Source organism: Urocampus carinirostris, chromosome 8, assembly GCF_059441175.1.
Source record: "Urocampus carinirostris isolate Australia breed hairy pipefish chromosome 8, RoL_Ucar_1.0, whole genome shotgun sequence".
Classification (NCBI taxonomy): domain Eukaryota; kingdom Metazoa; phylum Chordata; class Actinopteri; order Syngnathiformes; family Syngnathidae; genus Urocampus; species Urocampus carinirostris.
In genome coordinates this window covers 34,028,851-34,044,426 of record NC_142356.1, presented here as the reverse complement: position 1 = coordinate 34,044,426, position 15,576 = coordinate 34,028,851, and the positions used below count along the sequence as shown (strand labels likewise).

Sequence of the window (15,576 nt, the reverse complement as noted above, 5' to 3'; positions counted from 1 at the left end):
TTAGCTAATTAAAATGCAGAACACGATGCACTAGACAAATCTGGGAAGTAGTGAAACCGCGAAAAGTAAAACCGCGTTATAATGAGAGATCAATGTACCAACAAATATATTCCATATACATAAATGAGCACGTAAATAAATCCTGTGATACCCAAATATATGACATAAATGCAAGTTATTCATATGTTAATTACTTCTTCACTTTTTTTGGTCATTAATTTCTTTTGTCATGTATTTTGCCGAGTATTTTTTCGTATGTTTTGTTAAATAGTTTATGTCTATTGTGTAATGTGCTTTGTCAGAACAAAATAGTATTCATATTAGGAGGCAGCCCAGTTGTCTGAGATTTTCACCTATTGGTTAACCAGTGATAAATGAATCGGCGACTAATGTCTTGCTTCTTGGCTCACGGTGGCTTCCAGCTAGCTGAGGTAAGAAAGACATTGCAGTTGATCTGTGCACTTCTTTATCAACCAATGGGCGAGAAGCTCAGCCAGTTTGATCCGCCCCCTCATATGAATTACGTTTTTTGTGAACAAAAACACAACGAATGTATGACAAAATAAATGACAAAATACACAATAAAATACATTACAAAACAAATCACAAGATACATAAATGTGTGAATTAATCGCATTGATGTCATATATTTAGATATTACAAGATTTATGCTTGGTGTACTTGGGGGTAGGGCGCCCGTCCAAAGACTGGTAAGTCCCTGGTTTAAGCCTCGGCTGAGTCATACCTAAGACTTAGAACATTGTATTGGTTGCTTCCCTGCTTGGCGCTCTGCATTAGGGGTTAGAATTGGAGGGTTTGGTCACTTCATAAGTCCCACGACAGATGTTGCAATAAAAATGTTGTGTTGAGACAAGGGGCTAGGAATCCCCTCCTCTGTATCAATCTCCCAGAAAGAGTCAAGAATTTAAGCGTGTTCTTGACTCTAGCGAAATCCAACTAGGGGGATATGGCTCCGGTATACAGTATACATATATACAAACATGATTTATGTGCCAAATTTATTTGTGAATGACGCTCACTTGTGTGTAACGCGCACTCCTAACCGTTGTTTAAAAATTGGGAAAATTGAGTCAGACAGCTTTTACTCTGTTCTAAATTTTCTTAGCTCAAACTCAGCATTGTAAGTGACAAATGTTGAGTACAGGGGTCCAATGTTTAGTAATTTCAGTCAGCGACATTTTTTCAACTTATTGATCATTGCACAAATACGTTCCTATACTACCCTAAAACCATGTGTATAACGCGCACCCAAACATTTAATTATTTTTAGATACAAATAAAAGTGCGTTATACACTAATATATATGGCATTTGCTCATTTATTTAAATGAAAATTATTTCTAGGTACTTATTTGTACATGTATTTCTACAAATGGCAGGATTTGTCCTTAGTTACAGAGTTGTGTCTTCAGCAGTAATGTGCATGGCTGACCTTGTGTGTTTTTTTGTTTGTCTTGCTCATAGACCGACTTGACATGGACGAGGCGCTTGAGTCTATATTTGACAGAGATGAGAATGGCCGCCTCAACTCCCTCACTACTGTATTGGGCCAGGAAGCCGACAGGTTCACAAAACTGGTTCGCTTGCTCAAGGTAACGAAAAGAAACATTTTATCATTATCAGACCAAGGAATTGATGAAAAATATCCAAACTTGGGGAGTAACCAAATACATGTAACGCCCTTAGTACTTACTCAGTACATTTGGTAAAAATAAGGATTACTTTGCAGTATTAAAATTTTACGTAAAAGCTATTTACCGCATTCTCACGACCATTAGGGGCACTTTGTTAGAAGGCGCAGTCTGCATAGCTGGTTCTTTTATTGTGTTTAACACATACATAGGGCGCGCCACCCGACAGGGCGCGGTGCCCTTTGCTAGGCCGTCTTACAACACAGACAAGCATACAAGTATGCATATTTATAAATATAGCAGGAACAAAATTAGTTTAGTCGTGTTTTATTTTAATTGAACATTAATTATTACGGAATAGAATTCATGGAAAAAAAACTTCTCAGAATTCGTTTTTCAGCTTCCTCCCCTTGCAAACCTCGCGGTTGCTCGATTTCCATGTTCTTCCACTTAGGGTAGAAATCAGCACGCCCATGGCGGACGAAAAGCATTCAATGGAGGGAAAGTGAGGATTTGGATTTATTTTATATTTAACTTTGAAATTTCTAGATACGCTACGGCGTTAGCATCCATGAGTGTTTCCACAAACAATAGATGCATTGTGTGTGACTTCACATGTCCTCTCCGGCACACGCAGGACATTTTTCTTTTCTTTTCCTCATTCCCATTCGTTTTGTTTACGTTTCTCATGTGGGTTTGCACCTCTTTTTGTATCGGTCTCTGTCATCTTATTAATTTTACACACACATACATGTTATGGTGCACTTTCAAGTCCTCCCGCAGCTCGCCTAGGTGCCTGAGTATATAACATGACTATATCACCAAAAACTTTAACAAACAAAAATGTGCCATAAAATGAAAGTGCAGCCAACAAGACATTTTTAATAAACAAATATGAACATATAAAAGAAATAACAATAAATGAAATTATTAATGCTATTTAATGCCTGGGAGTGTGTGCCCTCTTCCACAGCATCTTTTCAAGCATCCATTCCTTCTCTTCATGCACTCGTTCACACGTCTTACATTTACATATACATAATGCGCTGATGGATGAATTGGGTCTCACATTTTCAATCACTGACACCAGAAAAAAAGAGAGGGATGACAGGACAGTTTGGGGGAAATTTAGAAAAGTAAACATTTTGTGTGTTTAAAAAGAAAAATGGGTTTGTAATGTGCTCTTAATATGAACTTAGACAGAGCAAGTGAATGAGAAAAGTTTCAAAACATTTTCTCAATACATAATACGTGGTTAAAATGTGAGCACCCTTTTGTTGGTCCGGTACTTACTGGACTAACCCGATCTTGGTTTACTCTATTTCTTTTTCATGGTTTTAGTGTTCCTTTATATTAACCCTAAAATATATAGTATTTTTTTATTTATATTCATTTTATTTTCATTAGCATTTAGTAGTATTGGAGTAATCCAAAAGTAATTGTAAGTAATTAAGTTACAATAATGTAACTCAATGGTATTTGGACGACATTAGTAAATACATTCTCTAACAGGGAACTTTTAACTGTATCAAATGACACTTTTAAAGTAACCCTCCCATCACTGAAAATATCTAATTAACTACAACTAAATCAATAAATATATAAAGTTGGGTCTTAGTTAAAAAAAGTATGCAAATTTGAAGTCTAAAATAATTGCATTTCAGAGAAGATAGCTGCAAAGGCTGTCACTATTATTTGGGTCATTGGCAAATAATTTGCATTTGTGTCAGATGCCTGCTTGAGTTTTCAACACATGTATAAAACATGTCTGAGGTTGACAAACAGTGATGGAAATCTGCCAGCTTTCGTCAGCCTAGCTGTTAACATCCTCAGGCTTCCGCGCACCCAATTTTATTTATTACTTTAAGACAGTTATTGCCGCGTACACGGACAAAATGACATGTCCTAAATTAAGTAGAAAATGAAAAGTGATCGCAGGTCTTTATAATTGGCCATTGCACAGCTATTGCATGCTAATCAGAAGACTTTATAGCACGTAAAGGTGATTCCACTATCTTTTGAACTGATTCAAAGTTAATTTTCCGGGCTAATTTGTCTTTGTCTGGTTACTTCCATCTTCCTCTACGCTTGCGAGACATGGACTCTCGCAGCAAAACTGGAAAAGAAAATCCAGGCCATGGAGGTGCGATGCTACATGAAACTTCTAGGCATCTGCTACTTAGCCCGTGTGACAAACGATACTCTGCACAACACCATCAGAGGGCACATTGGCCTTTGAAGAACTGTTGTCAACTGTGCAGAGATGTGAACTTCAGTGATATGGTCACTTTACAATATCATCAGGACTGGCCAAGATAATTCTAAATGGCAAACTCCAAGGGGGCAAAAGGAGAGGATGACCAAAAAAGAACTGGGCCGACAACGTTAAGTAATGGACTGGTGCCACAACCCAACAGGCCAGGAACAGTTAAGATCCTTATTGGTGCCCCGACAACCCCTGCGGTTAAGGAATCTGTGAACCCCTGAAACTAATAGATTTGATGCATTTCCATGGATGACTCAAGATGTCAAAGACACATTTAAAATGAGCTGGTTTGAATTTGATAGATGGAGGAAAATAGTGGTGACGAAGAAACTCGATTACTGATATGTGTAATCCAAATAATGCAAAATTCTTCAGTTTTAATGTGTCAAAACAATTTCTGTGTTTCCAGGTGTCTCTTATAACTCTGCAGAAGGCCATTGCGGGTTTGGTGGTGATGTCTGAAGAGATGGACCGCATTTACACTAGCTTTGTAAACAACACTGTTCCTGGCCAATGGTCAAGTGCCTCGTACCCATCTCTTAAAGCCTTGGCATCCTGGGTCAAAGATCTCTACCTCAGGATTTACTTCATTGAGGTATTTTTGTCTCATACATTTTCTTGATTCCCAGAGGGTAAATGTGTGCCTTCATTTGTGTTTTGACACAAGTACGACATTTTCGATCTGTTTATGAGGGGGGGTGATGCGTTTATAGTTAAGAAGAAAACTTAAAAGAAGGAGAGAAAACAGCAATGGATGTTCAACTTCTAAGATTATCAGGAGAGGGCTGTACAAAAAACCCTCACAATGCCAAATTCCAAATCTGCTCTTGAAGCCATCCCTTGAGACTTTTCTTTTTATTAAATCTCATAAATTACAAAAAGCAGATTCGCCCAAAAGGGTGTGGTTATCAAAGAGCAGCAATATGATTGGCTGATACTGACAATGATGTAATCCAGGGGTGTCTGAACCTTTTTGAGCAGAGAGCTACTTTTTGTTCCTATTTAGCGCAACGGGCACCCAATTCTATATGAGTTTCTAAAATACCAAATTAGCTAGATGGATTGCTAAAAAGCGAAAAGCTAGCTTGATAGTTAGCTACAGGTAAAAAAAAAGCTAGATATGGGTTGTTCATATAACTAAAAGAGTAAAAAGCCATTTAAATAGCTAAAAACAAAGCTAGTTACCACTCTAGAAAGGAGGTTAAAATTTAGCTTGATAACATTTGACCTTTTTGCTGGTTATTTAGATAGCAAAAAAAATGTAAAAAGCTAGCTAGATAGCTTGCTAAATAGCTAAAAAATTAGGAAGATAGTTAGCTGGCTATAAAGCTAAAAAGGTAGCCGAATAGCTAGCTAATAAAATGCTTGATCATTTGCTTTATAAAACCCATAACTTGCAATATTGTGTGTTTTTTACCTGTAAAATCAATAAAAATATAATTATATTTGTTTAAAACAACAATAGATTCTCACTCTTCTCTCTTAATTAATTGCTAAAAAATAGTTGTGAATACTTGAATTCATTTTTTTGTCCATAAAGCCCATAAACTGGAATTTATTTATTTGAACATCTAAAAAAAAACTAAAAAAAACTTATTATGTTGTTACTATGTTATTACCAGGTTAATTATTAAAAATAAGGTTAATAGACCAGGTCAACCAATGTAAAAATAATTTTAGTAGAAAATCACAATGGCCCAGCTAATTTTTGAACAGGTTTGCAGGCACTTCAACTGTGCTCAGGGGGAACCCTGGTATCTGCGGGCACAGCATTGGAGACGAGACGCCTGATGTCAACGGTTCATAATAGTCCAAAAAAACAAACAACAGTGAGGAATAATAGTCAAAATAACAAACTGCAATAACATCTATGGAATCTCCTTTGCAGGAGTCCAATATTAAAATCAAAATAAACTTATCTTATTGTTTTCTTTAAAACAATCCAGGGAGCCTGATCAAATTGACTAATGGCGTGGATGAGGACCAAAATTGAGTTATTGTAATTGTGAATCACCACCAAATGTGAGTTTCCATTATCCTCAGTTTTGTACACAGTGCTATTTGCAATGCTGGGATTTTGAAGAAAAAAAAAAAAAATCAGGAATCTTGAAAAAAGTTTTTAAACTGATTCTGATGAGGTGGTTTTTGTAAAGTGTCAAAAAAATAACTCACACTTTCTGATGACAAATGTGTGTCCGAAGTCAAAATGAGCACTCATATTTTGTTAAGTACTTTATTGAACACTTACAGGATAATAACTTATACATTTGATTAACCCATTACTTTTTCAATTCTCTTTGCATTAGAAACTTTTATTTTCCCCTGTATTTGTAAATAATTGTCAGGAATGATGCACCCTTCCAAAAAAGAGCCATGTAGCAACTACCTAATATGGAAGCCTTACCTTGTCTCCTTCAATTGCAACTCAGTATTTGCTAGCAAAAAAAGCAGTTTAGTATAGTATTTTTCTATTGTTTTTGTCTCAAGACTCTGGAATATGCCGTTTGAAAAAACAAATGTGTATTTCATTTATATCTAAATTGCTATGTGACAGGTATATATATATATATATATATATATATATATATATATATATATATATATATATTATATTTGGCATAAGATTTGAACTAAAAACATGAGTGGATTTTTATGGTACTTTGAGTGTTTAATACAGCACTTTGAGTTTCAAATTGTTGCTTTAAATGGGCTTTAAAATACATTTTTGGTTAATTGATTGATTCAATTTTGAGTTTCAAGTTGAGTAAAGTACTTTTGTCTTTTCTGCCGAAGCTGTTTTTTCTACAATGTTACCCCCCCCCCCATTCTATCACAATTGTCACTACAAAACAAGTTTAATGACATTTGTATTTATATTTAATTAGACTTGGATCACACGTGGCCATCCCAAGTCTTTTTGGGTATCTGGATTCTTTTTTCCTCAGGGATTTCTAACAGGTATGCATTGTTGCACTTAACTATTTCCTTTTCATGTTTATAATTCATCATGTTGGCACAAAAAATCTCAAAACAAGCAGCATATCTTAGAATTATAGCCCATTTTACAGAGTGGTATGGTATAATCCTAATAAAAGTATTCTTTTGCAAATGTTGATGTGTAGCGGTCCTGCAGAATCACGCCCGACGATATAATTTGCCCATCGATGAGCTGAACTTTCGCTTCAACATGGTGCCCGTCTATAGGGACCAGGTGGCTGTGGCCGAAGCTCTGCGCAACCTCAACAGCAACGCTAAACTTCCCATGGACGAGGAGGTACTGCAGTTCCAACATGCAGTCCACGTTCTTTTCAGTCATTTTGGGGTTTTTAAAGTGTGTTGTTTTATAGAATAGAATAATTTGCTATTTAATTATAACTGCAAGAATCTAAAAAGACAATACAGAGATCCCTCGGTTTTCGCGGAACCACCCGTGAAAAGTCAAAATCCGCTAAGTAGCATCGCACTTTCATAGAAGCTCCCAAAGGGTTAGACTTACCTCAATATGACATCATTACCGACTGAGAGTATAAGACGGTAACAAAAAACAATTATAGAACTACCAATAATAACACACAACATATAATAACATGAATGGTTTTATTTTATTGTCATCATACAAAATTAGATGGCTTCTCATTTCAGTTAATGAAAGCAATTTAGAGAGCGGCTAGCTAGCTGCGCACGCAATGGTTAAAAAAATAATGTCCTGAATGTAAAGGTTGACTAATAAACTTGGCGTTAGCAAGATACAGGGTCCGCAGTGGTGGCTTCGGAGAGTAGTTAATTTAGCCATTGGAACTAGGCCAGATCGCTCTTGTTCCTCACAAATGCCCAAGTCGCTTCTGGAACCCGATAATAATCCACGCAGGACTCGCTGGTGAGCACCATTTTTTCCGATCTTCTGACTATCCTCAGAATCCAATTTAATTGATGAATTTATTTTCAATGTAACTGACACCATACACCAGCCTATCACGGTCACGCTCATAGACAGCGCCCTTCCTGATCTGTCCCGCTGAACACAATGCAGATACAATGATATTAATAACATTTATATATATATACCGAAGCCATATCCCCCTAGTGGGAGGTGGCTAGTCTTTTCTGACTCTTTCTGTGAGATTGATACAGAGGAGGGGATTCCCAGCCCCCTCGCTCAACCCAACTGATGTGTTGGGAGTCATTAGGTGACCAAACCCCCCAATTTCAACTCCTAATGCCGAGCGCCAAGCAGGTAATGAGTACCAATGTTGTAAGTCTTAGGTATGACCCGGTCGAGGCTTTAACCAGCAACCTCCCAGTCTCGGAGTGGGCGCCCTACCCCCAAGGCAAAAAAGACAAAATCAATTAATTTAAAAAAACTGCAAAGGAGTGAACCAGCAATAAAAACGCCAAGTAGCGAGGGGTTTCTATAATTAGCGTATTTTCCAAACTGTAAGGCACCCTAAAAACCCCAATTTGGCCTGGATTTGCATGTGTGCCTTATATTCTGCAAAATATGGCGGGGGGGGGGGGGTTTAAGGGTTATTGTTCTATCTTCGTTATTCATTATCCATTATCCGTTATCGGTCAGTTCATAATACGCTACAAAGCCTTGGAGCCGGGACTCTTACTCTCAGCCAAAAGGCCAAGCTAAGGTCCTAGCCCTAAAGCCTTGTTGCGATCATTGCAAATGCACCGTTCCCGGAGGTACTGCAATACCGGGCCGATGCTTGGAGTGGACAGAGCAAGCTCTTATTCCATCTCAGGCCAGATTAAGGTCCTAGCAATAAAGCGTTGCAAAATATGGCGGATAAGATTGGAAATCCATACAGTAAATATAGTGTTGCAGTATCATACAAGGTTTTACAGTATTTGACAAATGATTGTGCTATAAAGCAGGGGTGGTGAACAAGTTTGACACAAAGAGCTGAAATTTTTAACTGAGAGTCAAAGAGCCCCACCACGCACTCACCTGCCATGACAGAAAGACACACACAAACTCACACAATTAATAACATACAGGTATTATTTCCCATAACACACTCCTCTCCTTACAATATAACAAGTATTGTTCTTGTGTTGATTTCAAGGAAATTGTCCACCCTTAATACACACAAAAAACTAAACATGAAACAAGGCAAAGAGCCACAGTATATAGAAAATATGATGAGGTAAAGAGCCGCATTCTTATTGGCCAAGAGCCGCATGTGGCTCTAGAGCCAAGTGTTCGCCACCCCTGCTACAAAGGATCAAATCGCTAAACATTTCAACCTTAATTGCAAAACAGTGAATGCAATGGGAATTTGACCTGAGAAATAACAGCGAGTGCTGATTCTCCCCCACTGGTATGACAGCCTTGTAGACCTAAATTCATCACACTATTTTTACTCCCGGTGCCACAAACACTGATTCTAATAGTGCATTCTTAGTTAACAGTCTCTCAATTTCTTCACCACTGAATGTAAAACAGAAAGTCTTTCAACAAAATACTATGCAAGCTCTTTAACATACACATACATATTACACCAAGAGGTTGTTGACGCACAGGTAAAGAAGTGGAGAGACAGCACTATGCAAATCAGTTTTGCTGGCACCGTGAGTAAATATAGTGTAACAGTGGGATAAGCCTATATTGACATTCTGTATTTAATTTGTTCCACTGGTAGTCTGATACTAATGTTGAAGCACTCTCACGCCACAATTTTGGTTTTATTTCTGTATTACACAGTGTTTAGTGAATCTGGTCAACGGCACATATTGATTTTGCACTGTAGAAAAACATATTACTATAAATATCACTTAAATACTGCAAATGATCTTTTGGATGCCTCATCAATGCTAAACCAAGATTTTCAAATGTCGTTTTTGTGTATGCAGTTGCCAACACCGGAAAACGGCGTGCTCGTGCACGGCATGTTCATGGACGCGAGTCGCTGGGACGATGAAAACATGGTGATTGAAGATTCGCTACCCCGAGTGATGAATGCCGTCCTTCCCGTGGTCCACTTCGAGCCACAGCAAAACTACGAGCCCGAACCCGAGCTCTACCACGCGCCGCTGTACAAAACTTCGACTCGAGCCGGAACACTTTCTACCACAGGTGCGTTCTTCATCCCAGTCTTTCATATACCACAGGTTCCGCTCTACAAGCTGCTACTTTTAAAAATATATATATTTTAAACACCGCAGCTTTCAGTACGGTGCTGCATATTATTTTGTTGAGGAAAGAGGCGAGCTCCTCTTTTACACAAAGCATGCGCTCTAAAACACTGTGGTGATGTCTTCAAACATTTATGATGCCCTTCGAGAGACATCAGTCCATGTTTTTGCCTATATTATTCAGTCTAAACATAAAAGGAGCAAAACAGGAGGTTTAACAGTACTTTATTGAATATTTACAACAGAAAAATATACAGTGCATCCGGAAAGTATTCACAGCGCTTCACTTTTTCCACATTTTGTCATGTTACAGCCTCATTCCATGTGTATTTGATTTATTGATTCAAAATTCTACACAAAATACTCCAGTATGACAATGTGAAAAAGTTTTTTGTTTTACTTTTTTTGAATTTATTAAAAATAGAAAACTAAGAAATCACATTTACATAAGTATTCGTAGCCTTTGCCATTAAGCTCAAAATTGAGCTCAGGTGCATCTTTTTTCCACTGATCATCCTTGAGATCTTTCTACAGCTTAATTGGAGTCCACCTGCAGTAAATTCAGTTGATTGGACATGATTTGGAAAGGCACACACGTGTCTATATAAGGTCCCACAGTTGAGTGTGCATGTCAGAGCACAAACACCAAGCATGAAGTCAAAAGAACAGTCTGTAGACTTGCGAAACTGGGTTGTCTTGAGGCACAAATCTGGGGAAGGATACAGAAAAGTTTCTGATGCTTTGAAGGTCCCAATGAGCACAGTGGCCTCCATTATTCGTAAAAGGAAGACATTTGGAACCACCAGGACTCTTCCTAGAGCTGGCTGCCCTTCTAAACTGAGCGATCGGGGAAGAAGGGCCTTAGTCAGGGAGGTGACCAAGAACCTGATTGTCACTCTGTCAGAGCTCCAGCGTTCCTCTGTGGAGAGAGGAGAGCCTTCCAGAAGGACAACCATCTCTGCAGCAATCCACCAATCAGGCCTGTATGGTAGAGTGGCCAGACGAAAGCCACTCCTTAGTAAAAGGAACATGGAAGCCCGTCTGGAATTTGCCAAAAAGCACCTGAATGACTCTCAGACCATGAGAAGCAAAAATCCCTGGTCCGATGAGACAAAGTTTGAACTCTTTGGTGTGAATGCCAGGCGCCATGTTTGGAGGAAACCAGGCACCGCTCATCACCAGGCCAACACCATCCCTACAGGAACTGGCAGACTAGTCAGGATAGAAGGAAAAATGAATGCAGCAATATATAGAGATATCCTGGATGAAAACCTGCTCCAGAGACAATTCTCTGGTCTGATGAAATGAAATGATCTGCATTTCTATAGCGCTTTTCAAGTCAATGACTTCCCAAAGCGCTTTACATTGTGCTTCACATTTCCCAATAGCGGCCGTGATTTGTGCAGCCATGTAAGGCGCTAACCTGCTTATTGGGGGTATTGGGGGTTCAGTGTCTTACCCAAGGACACTTCTGCATGTAACACGGACAAGCCGGGATTCGAACTGGGATCCCTTAATGCTAAAACGATCGCTCTACCTCCTGAGCCACTGCCGCCCCAATGAGATGAGACAAAGATTGAACTCTGGTGTGAATGCCAAGCGCCATTTTTGGAGGAAACCAGGCACCGCTCATCACCAGGCCAATACCATCCCTACAGTGAAGCATGGTGGTGGCAGCATCATGCTGTGGGGATGTTTTTCAGCAGCAGGAACTGGCAGACTAGTCAGGATAGAAGCAAAAATGAATACAGCAATATATAAAGATATCCTGGATGAAAACCTGCTCCAGAGTGCTCTTGACCTCAGGCTGGGGAGAAGGTTCATTTTTGAGCAGGACAATGACCCAAAGCACACACCAAGATCTCAAAAGATTGGCTTCAGAACCATTCCGTGCATGTCCTGGAGTGGCCCAGCCAGAGTCCAGACTTGAATCCGATGGAACATCTCTGGAGAGATCTGAAAATGGGTGTGCACAAACGTCTCCCATCCAACCTGATTGAGTTTGAGACTTATTGCAAAGAAGAATGGGCAAAACTGCCTAAAGATAGGTGTGCTAAACTTGTGGGATCATATTCAAAAAGACTTGGGGCTGTATTTGCTGCCAAAAGTGGATCAACAAAGTATTAAGCAAAGGCTGTGAATACTTATGTAAATGTGATTTCTTTGTTTTCTATTTTTAATAAATTCAAAAAAAGTAAAAAAAAAAAAATTCTCACATTTTCATAATGGAGTGTTTTGTGTAGAATTTTGAGATAAGAGATTAAATTAATACAATTTGGAATGAGGCTGTAACATAACAAAATGTGGAAAAAGTGAAGCGCTGTGAATACTTTCCGGATGCACTGTACTTTACAACCACAAATCAAATCTTCAATTTATTCATCATAATTGAGCAGCAGTTGAAATTCATTCATTCATTCATTATCTGCACCGCTTATCCTCAGTAGGGTTGCAGGAGTGCTGGAGCCCATCCCATCTATCTTTGGGCAGTGGGCAGGGGACACCCTGAACTGGTTGCCAGCCAGTTGCAGGGCACACATAGACAGACAACTCACTCGCTCATTCACACCCAAGGACAATTTGGACCGGCCAATTAACCTGACATGCATGTTTTTGGAATGTGGGGTGAAAGCTATGCAAGCAGGGGGAGAACATGCAAACTTCACACTGGAAGGTTTGATCTCATGACCTCAGAACTGTGCCACACATGCTCTAACCACTGCGCTGCCGTGCTGCCCCGCAGTGGAAGTTATTAGTCAAAGACACTACACTTGTCTTTCCGTACTATCGCCATCAATGTCAGGTCTCCTGAAGTTTCCTTTAATCCTCAAGGAACGATAACAAGCGAATACAATTTGCTCCGGTATTCTGATATTTCTTCCTACCCTTTAAGACATCCTACCAATGCTCAGCGCACATGCCCACGCATGTGAACACCCTGATAGTGATTTGTGCTTTTAAAAGTGGTGAGTACCTATCATTTTAATTAGTCTTATTTGACTCACTGCTTCGAAATACTGTTCCCTGAAGTAGCTCTCAAGCCTGAAGTTTTTTTCTGTTGTAGCTTTCTAACATGGTGTTTGTTGACGACAGTAATCACGCAGTGTATGTATAAACCCTCATTTTATATCACCAAAAAGTTGTGTTTGCACTAATTCGTAGCTTCAGTGTTTCTGTTTTTACTTGGTTATGAAGTAAATAAAATTGCTCCTGTAATGTCAGCCTCAAGTTAGGACAGGTACAGTGACCACCAACAACAACAACAAAAAAAGACACGTCTGCGATGCAATCTGGCACTATTCTCCACAGTATTGTTGCCCTGGCACTGTCGTGTAGGAATACAAGGCTCACATTTTGAGCAGTAGTAAATATGTTCTTGTCTTTTTAATTGCCATCTTGAATGGTCACATGATCCGAAAACATGTGACATAAACGACATGGACTGGAACAGAAAATGGCGCAGCCGAAAACAGCTCCATGTGTCCAGGGGCACGGCAACGTTGCTTTTCTGCAGCCTCATAAATACGTTTATTTTTATGGCATGTAAAACTTGCGGCTTAAAATCCAGTCCTGTTCGTTGACAAAATTGAGTTTTGCATGCGGTTTTTTATCAGGGTTGCTCCGTTGTCCGGAATTTACAGTATATGAAAAATGTCTCATTGGAACATGACTATTTTATTCCCTCATTCTTCGTTTTTCCCTCTTCACAGGACACTCAACAAATTTTGTGGTGACTGTAATGCTTCCATCGAATCGACCAAGCGATTACTGGATATCCAAAGCATCCGCTCTATTGTGCCAGTTGAATGATTAAGTCTATTTCAGTCTAGCCCAATTTTTTTTTTTAGAGTTTGAAATAAATATTTTGTCTTTCAGTGTTGATTACATTCATTTATCTCATTGCACTCTTTTAGTTTTAATACCAAGTGAGCCACAATTGATTGGAATAAGCGCATCATGAGCAGTGGTTTCTGTCATGATTACTCATTACATTCACCTGTGCCCACTCGTTTGGCGCCAGCTGCTGGTTACCTGATTGGTTCCCCGTCCTATTTAAGCTCAGTCCTTTCACTCGCCTGTTGTCAGTCCGTCAGCGAACCTCTGTTTTCACAAGGCAAGCATTTTTGACCCGTTTTGTCACCCGTTTTCCACTCGTCCTGATTTCCCCATTTGTCTCAGGTTACGACCCGTTTTTTGACCCCGACCACGTTCTGATCTCCTGTCCTGGCTAACGACCTATTTTTCCGTCTAACTATGCTACGATCTCCCGCTCTGGAGGATCCACTTCCACATTCGGAACATTCTCCGATCCCTTGAGCGGTTTGCTTCCCGCGTCCAGCGAGCACCGAATCGCTGGCGCTGCCTTTCCTCTATATTTCAATAAACTTGTGAGTAACGTTATGCATCTGGGTCCTTCTTCCGTTCTGGTCGTGACATTTTCTGGAAACTAGTCAAGTCAAGTCAAATCATGCTTATTTGTATAGCCCTTAATCACAAAGAGTCTCAAAGGGCTGCACAGATCAATGACTATTGCAAACTACAGACTATTATGGCAAATAATACACATATTATCGACATAAAATATAGGTTATAGTAATTAGTTACAGTTACTAGTTACTTCATTTAAAATGTTATTCTGTCACTCCCAAGATTACTGACACCAAAACAAAGTGTTATATCCTCGCCGAAAAGCTGACCCCTAAAACTGTTTTAAAATAGCCACAAAATAAAAGAAATAGAGGACGAAACAATGGAAGTAGTGAACTCTTCACATTTTTTGGATTGTGCAACCTTAAGAGCTTGAATCAAATACCGTGCCGAGACATTCCATATCAATTTTGTCTATCAGCTTCAAAGGTATCCGTTTCTGGCCACTATCCAAGACATTTTTTTCTTTATCACCAGCCATGGTGTATCTAAAAAAATAATTTCACAAATAAAAACTCCAAAATTCAACACACTTTCTCTGTAAATTCTGTACGCATGTTTGCTCCATTAATTTTGCTATATAAGCCATCCCCCCTCCCCACACATTACCTTCCATTCGCTACTGGTTACACAACAAAATACAGTAATATTTTGTTTTTCTCAGGGGTGCGTTCCCAAACCGCCCCTTGATTAAAACCCGCAAATTAGAAACTTTTATTTATGTATTTATTGCTCGAGAACAAAACCCAATTCATTTGTTTTAGAAATAAAAGAACTAAGAAATATATATATATGTATATATATATATATATATATATATATATATATATATATATATATATATATATATATACTGGACTGTCTCAGAAAATTAGAATATTGTGATAAAGTTCTTTATTTTCTGTAATGCAATTAAAAAAACAAAAATGTCATACATTCTGGATTCATTACACATCAACTGAACTATTTCAAGCCTTTTATTATTTGAATATTGCTGATTTTGGCTTACAGCTGAAGAAAACTCAAAAATCCGATCTCAAAATATTAGAATACTTCCTCAGACCAAGTAAAAAAAATAATTTTATAACAG

At 38.7% G+C, this 15,576-nt stretch overlaps 1 protein-coding gene across 1 annotated transcript in view; it reads left to right on the top strand.

Moving 5' to 3' along the window:
* The window catches only part of dnah6 (dynein, axonemal, heavy chain 6), a 108,324-nt gene extending 93,865 nt beyond the window's left edge, over window positions 1–14,459 (top strand). The window contains exons 76-81 of the mRNA XM_088342500.1: window positions 1,485–1,612; window positions 4,327–4,512; window positions 6,803–6,875; window positions 7,040–7,191; window positions 9,777–9,999; window positions 13,769–14,459. Of these exons, the coding sequence (XP_088198626.1) occupies window positions 1,485–1,612; window positions 4,327–4,512; window positions 6,803–6,875; window positions 7,040–7,191; window positions 9,777–9,999; window positions 13,769–13,872 (866 nt within the window). The 3' untranslated portion in view covers window positions 13,873–14,459. The remainder of the gene's footprint in view (window positions 1–1,484; window positions 1,613–4,326; window positions 4,513–6,802; window positions 6,876–7,039; window positions 7,192–9,776; window positions 10,000–13,768) is intronic.
* The last annotated feature ends 1,117 nt before the right edge of the window (window positions 14,460–15,576 follow it).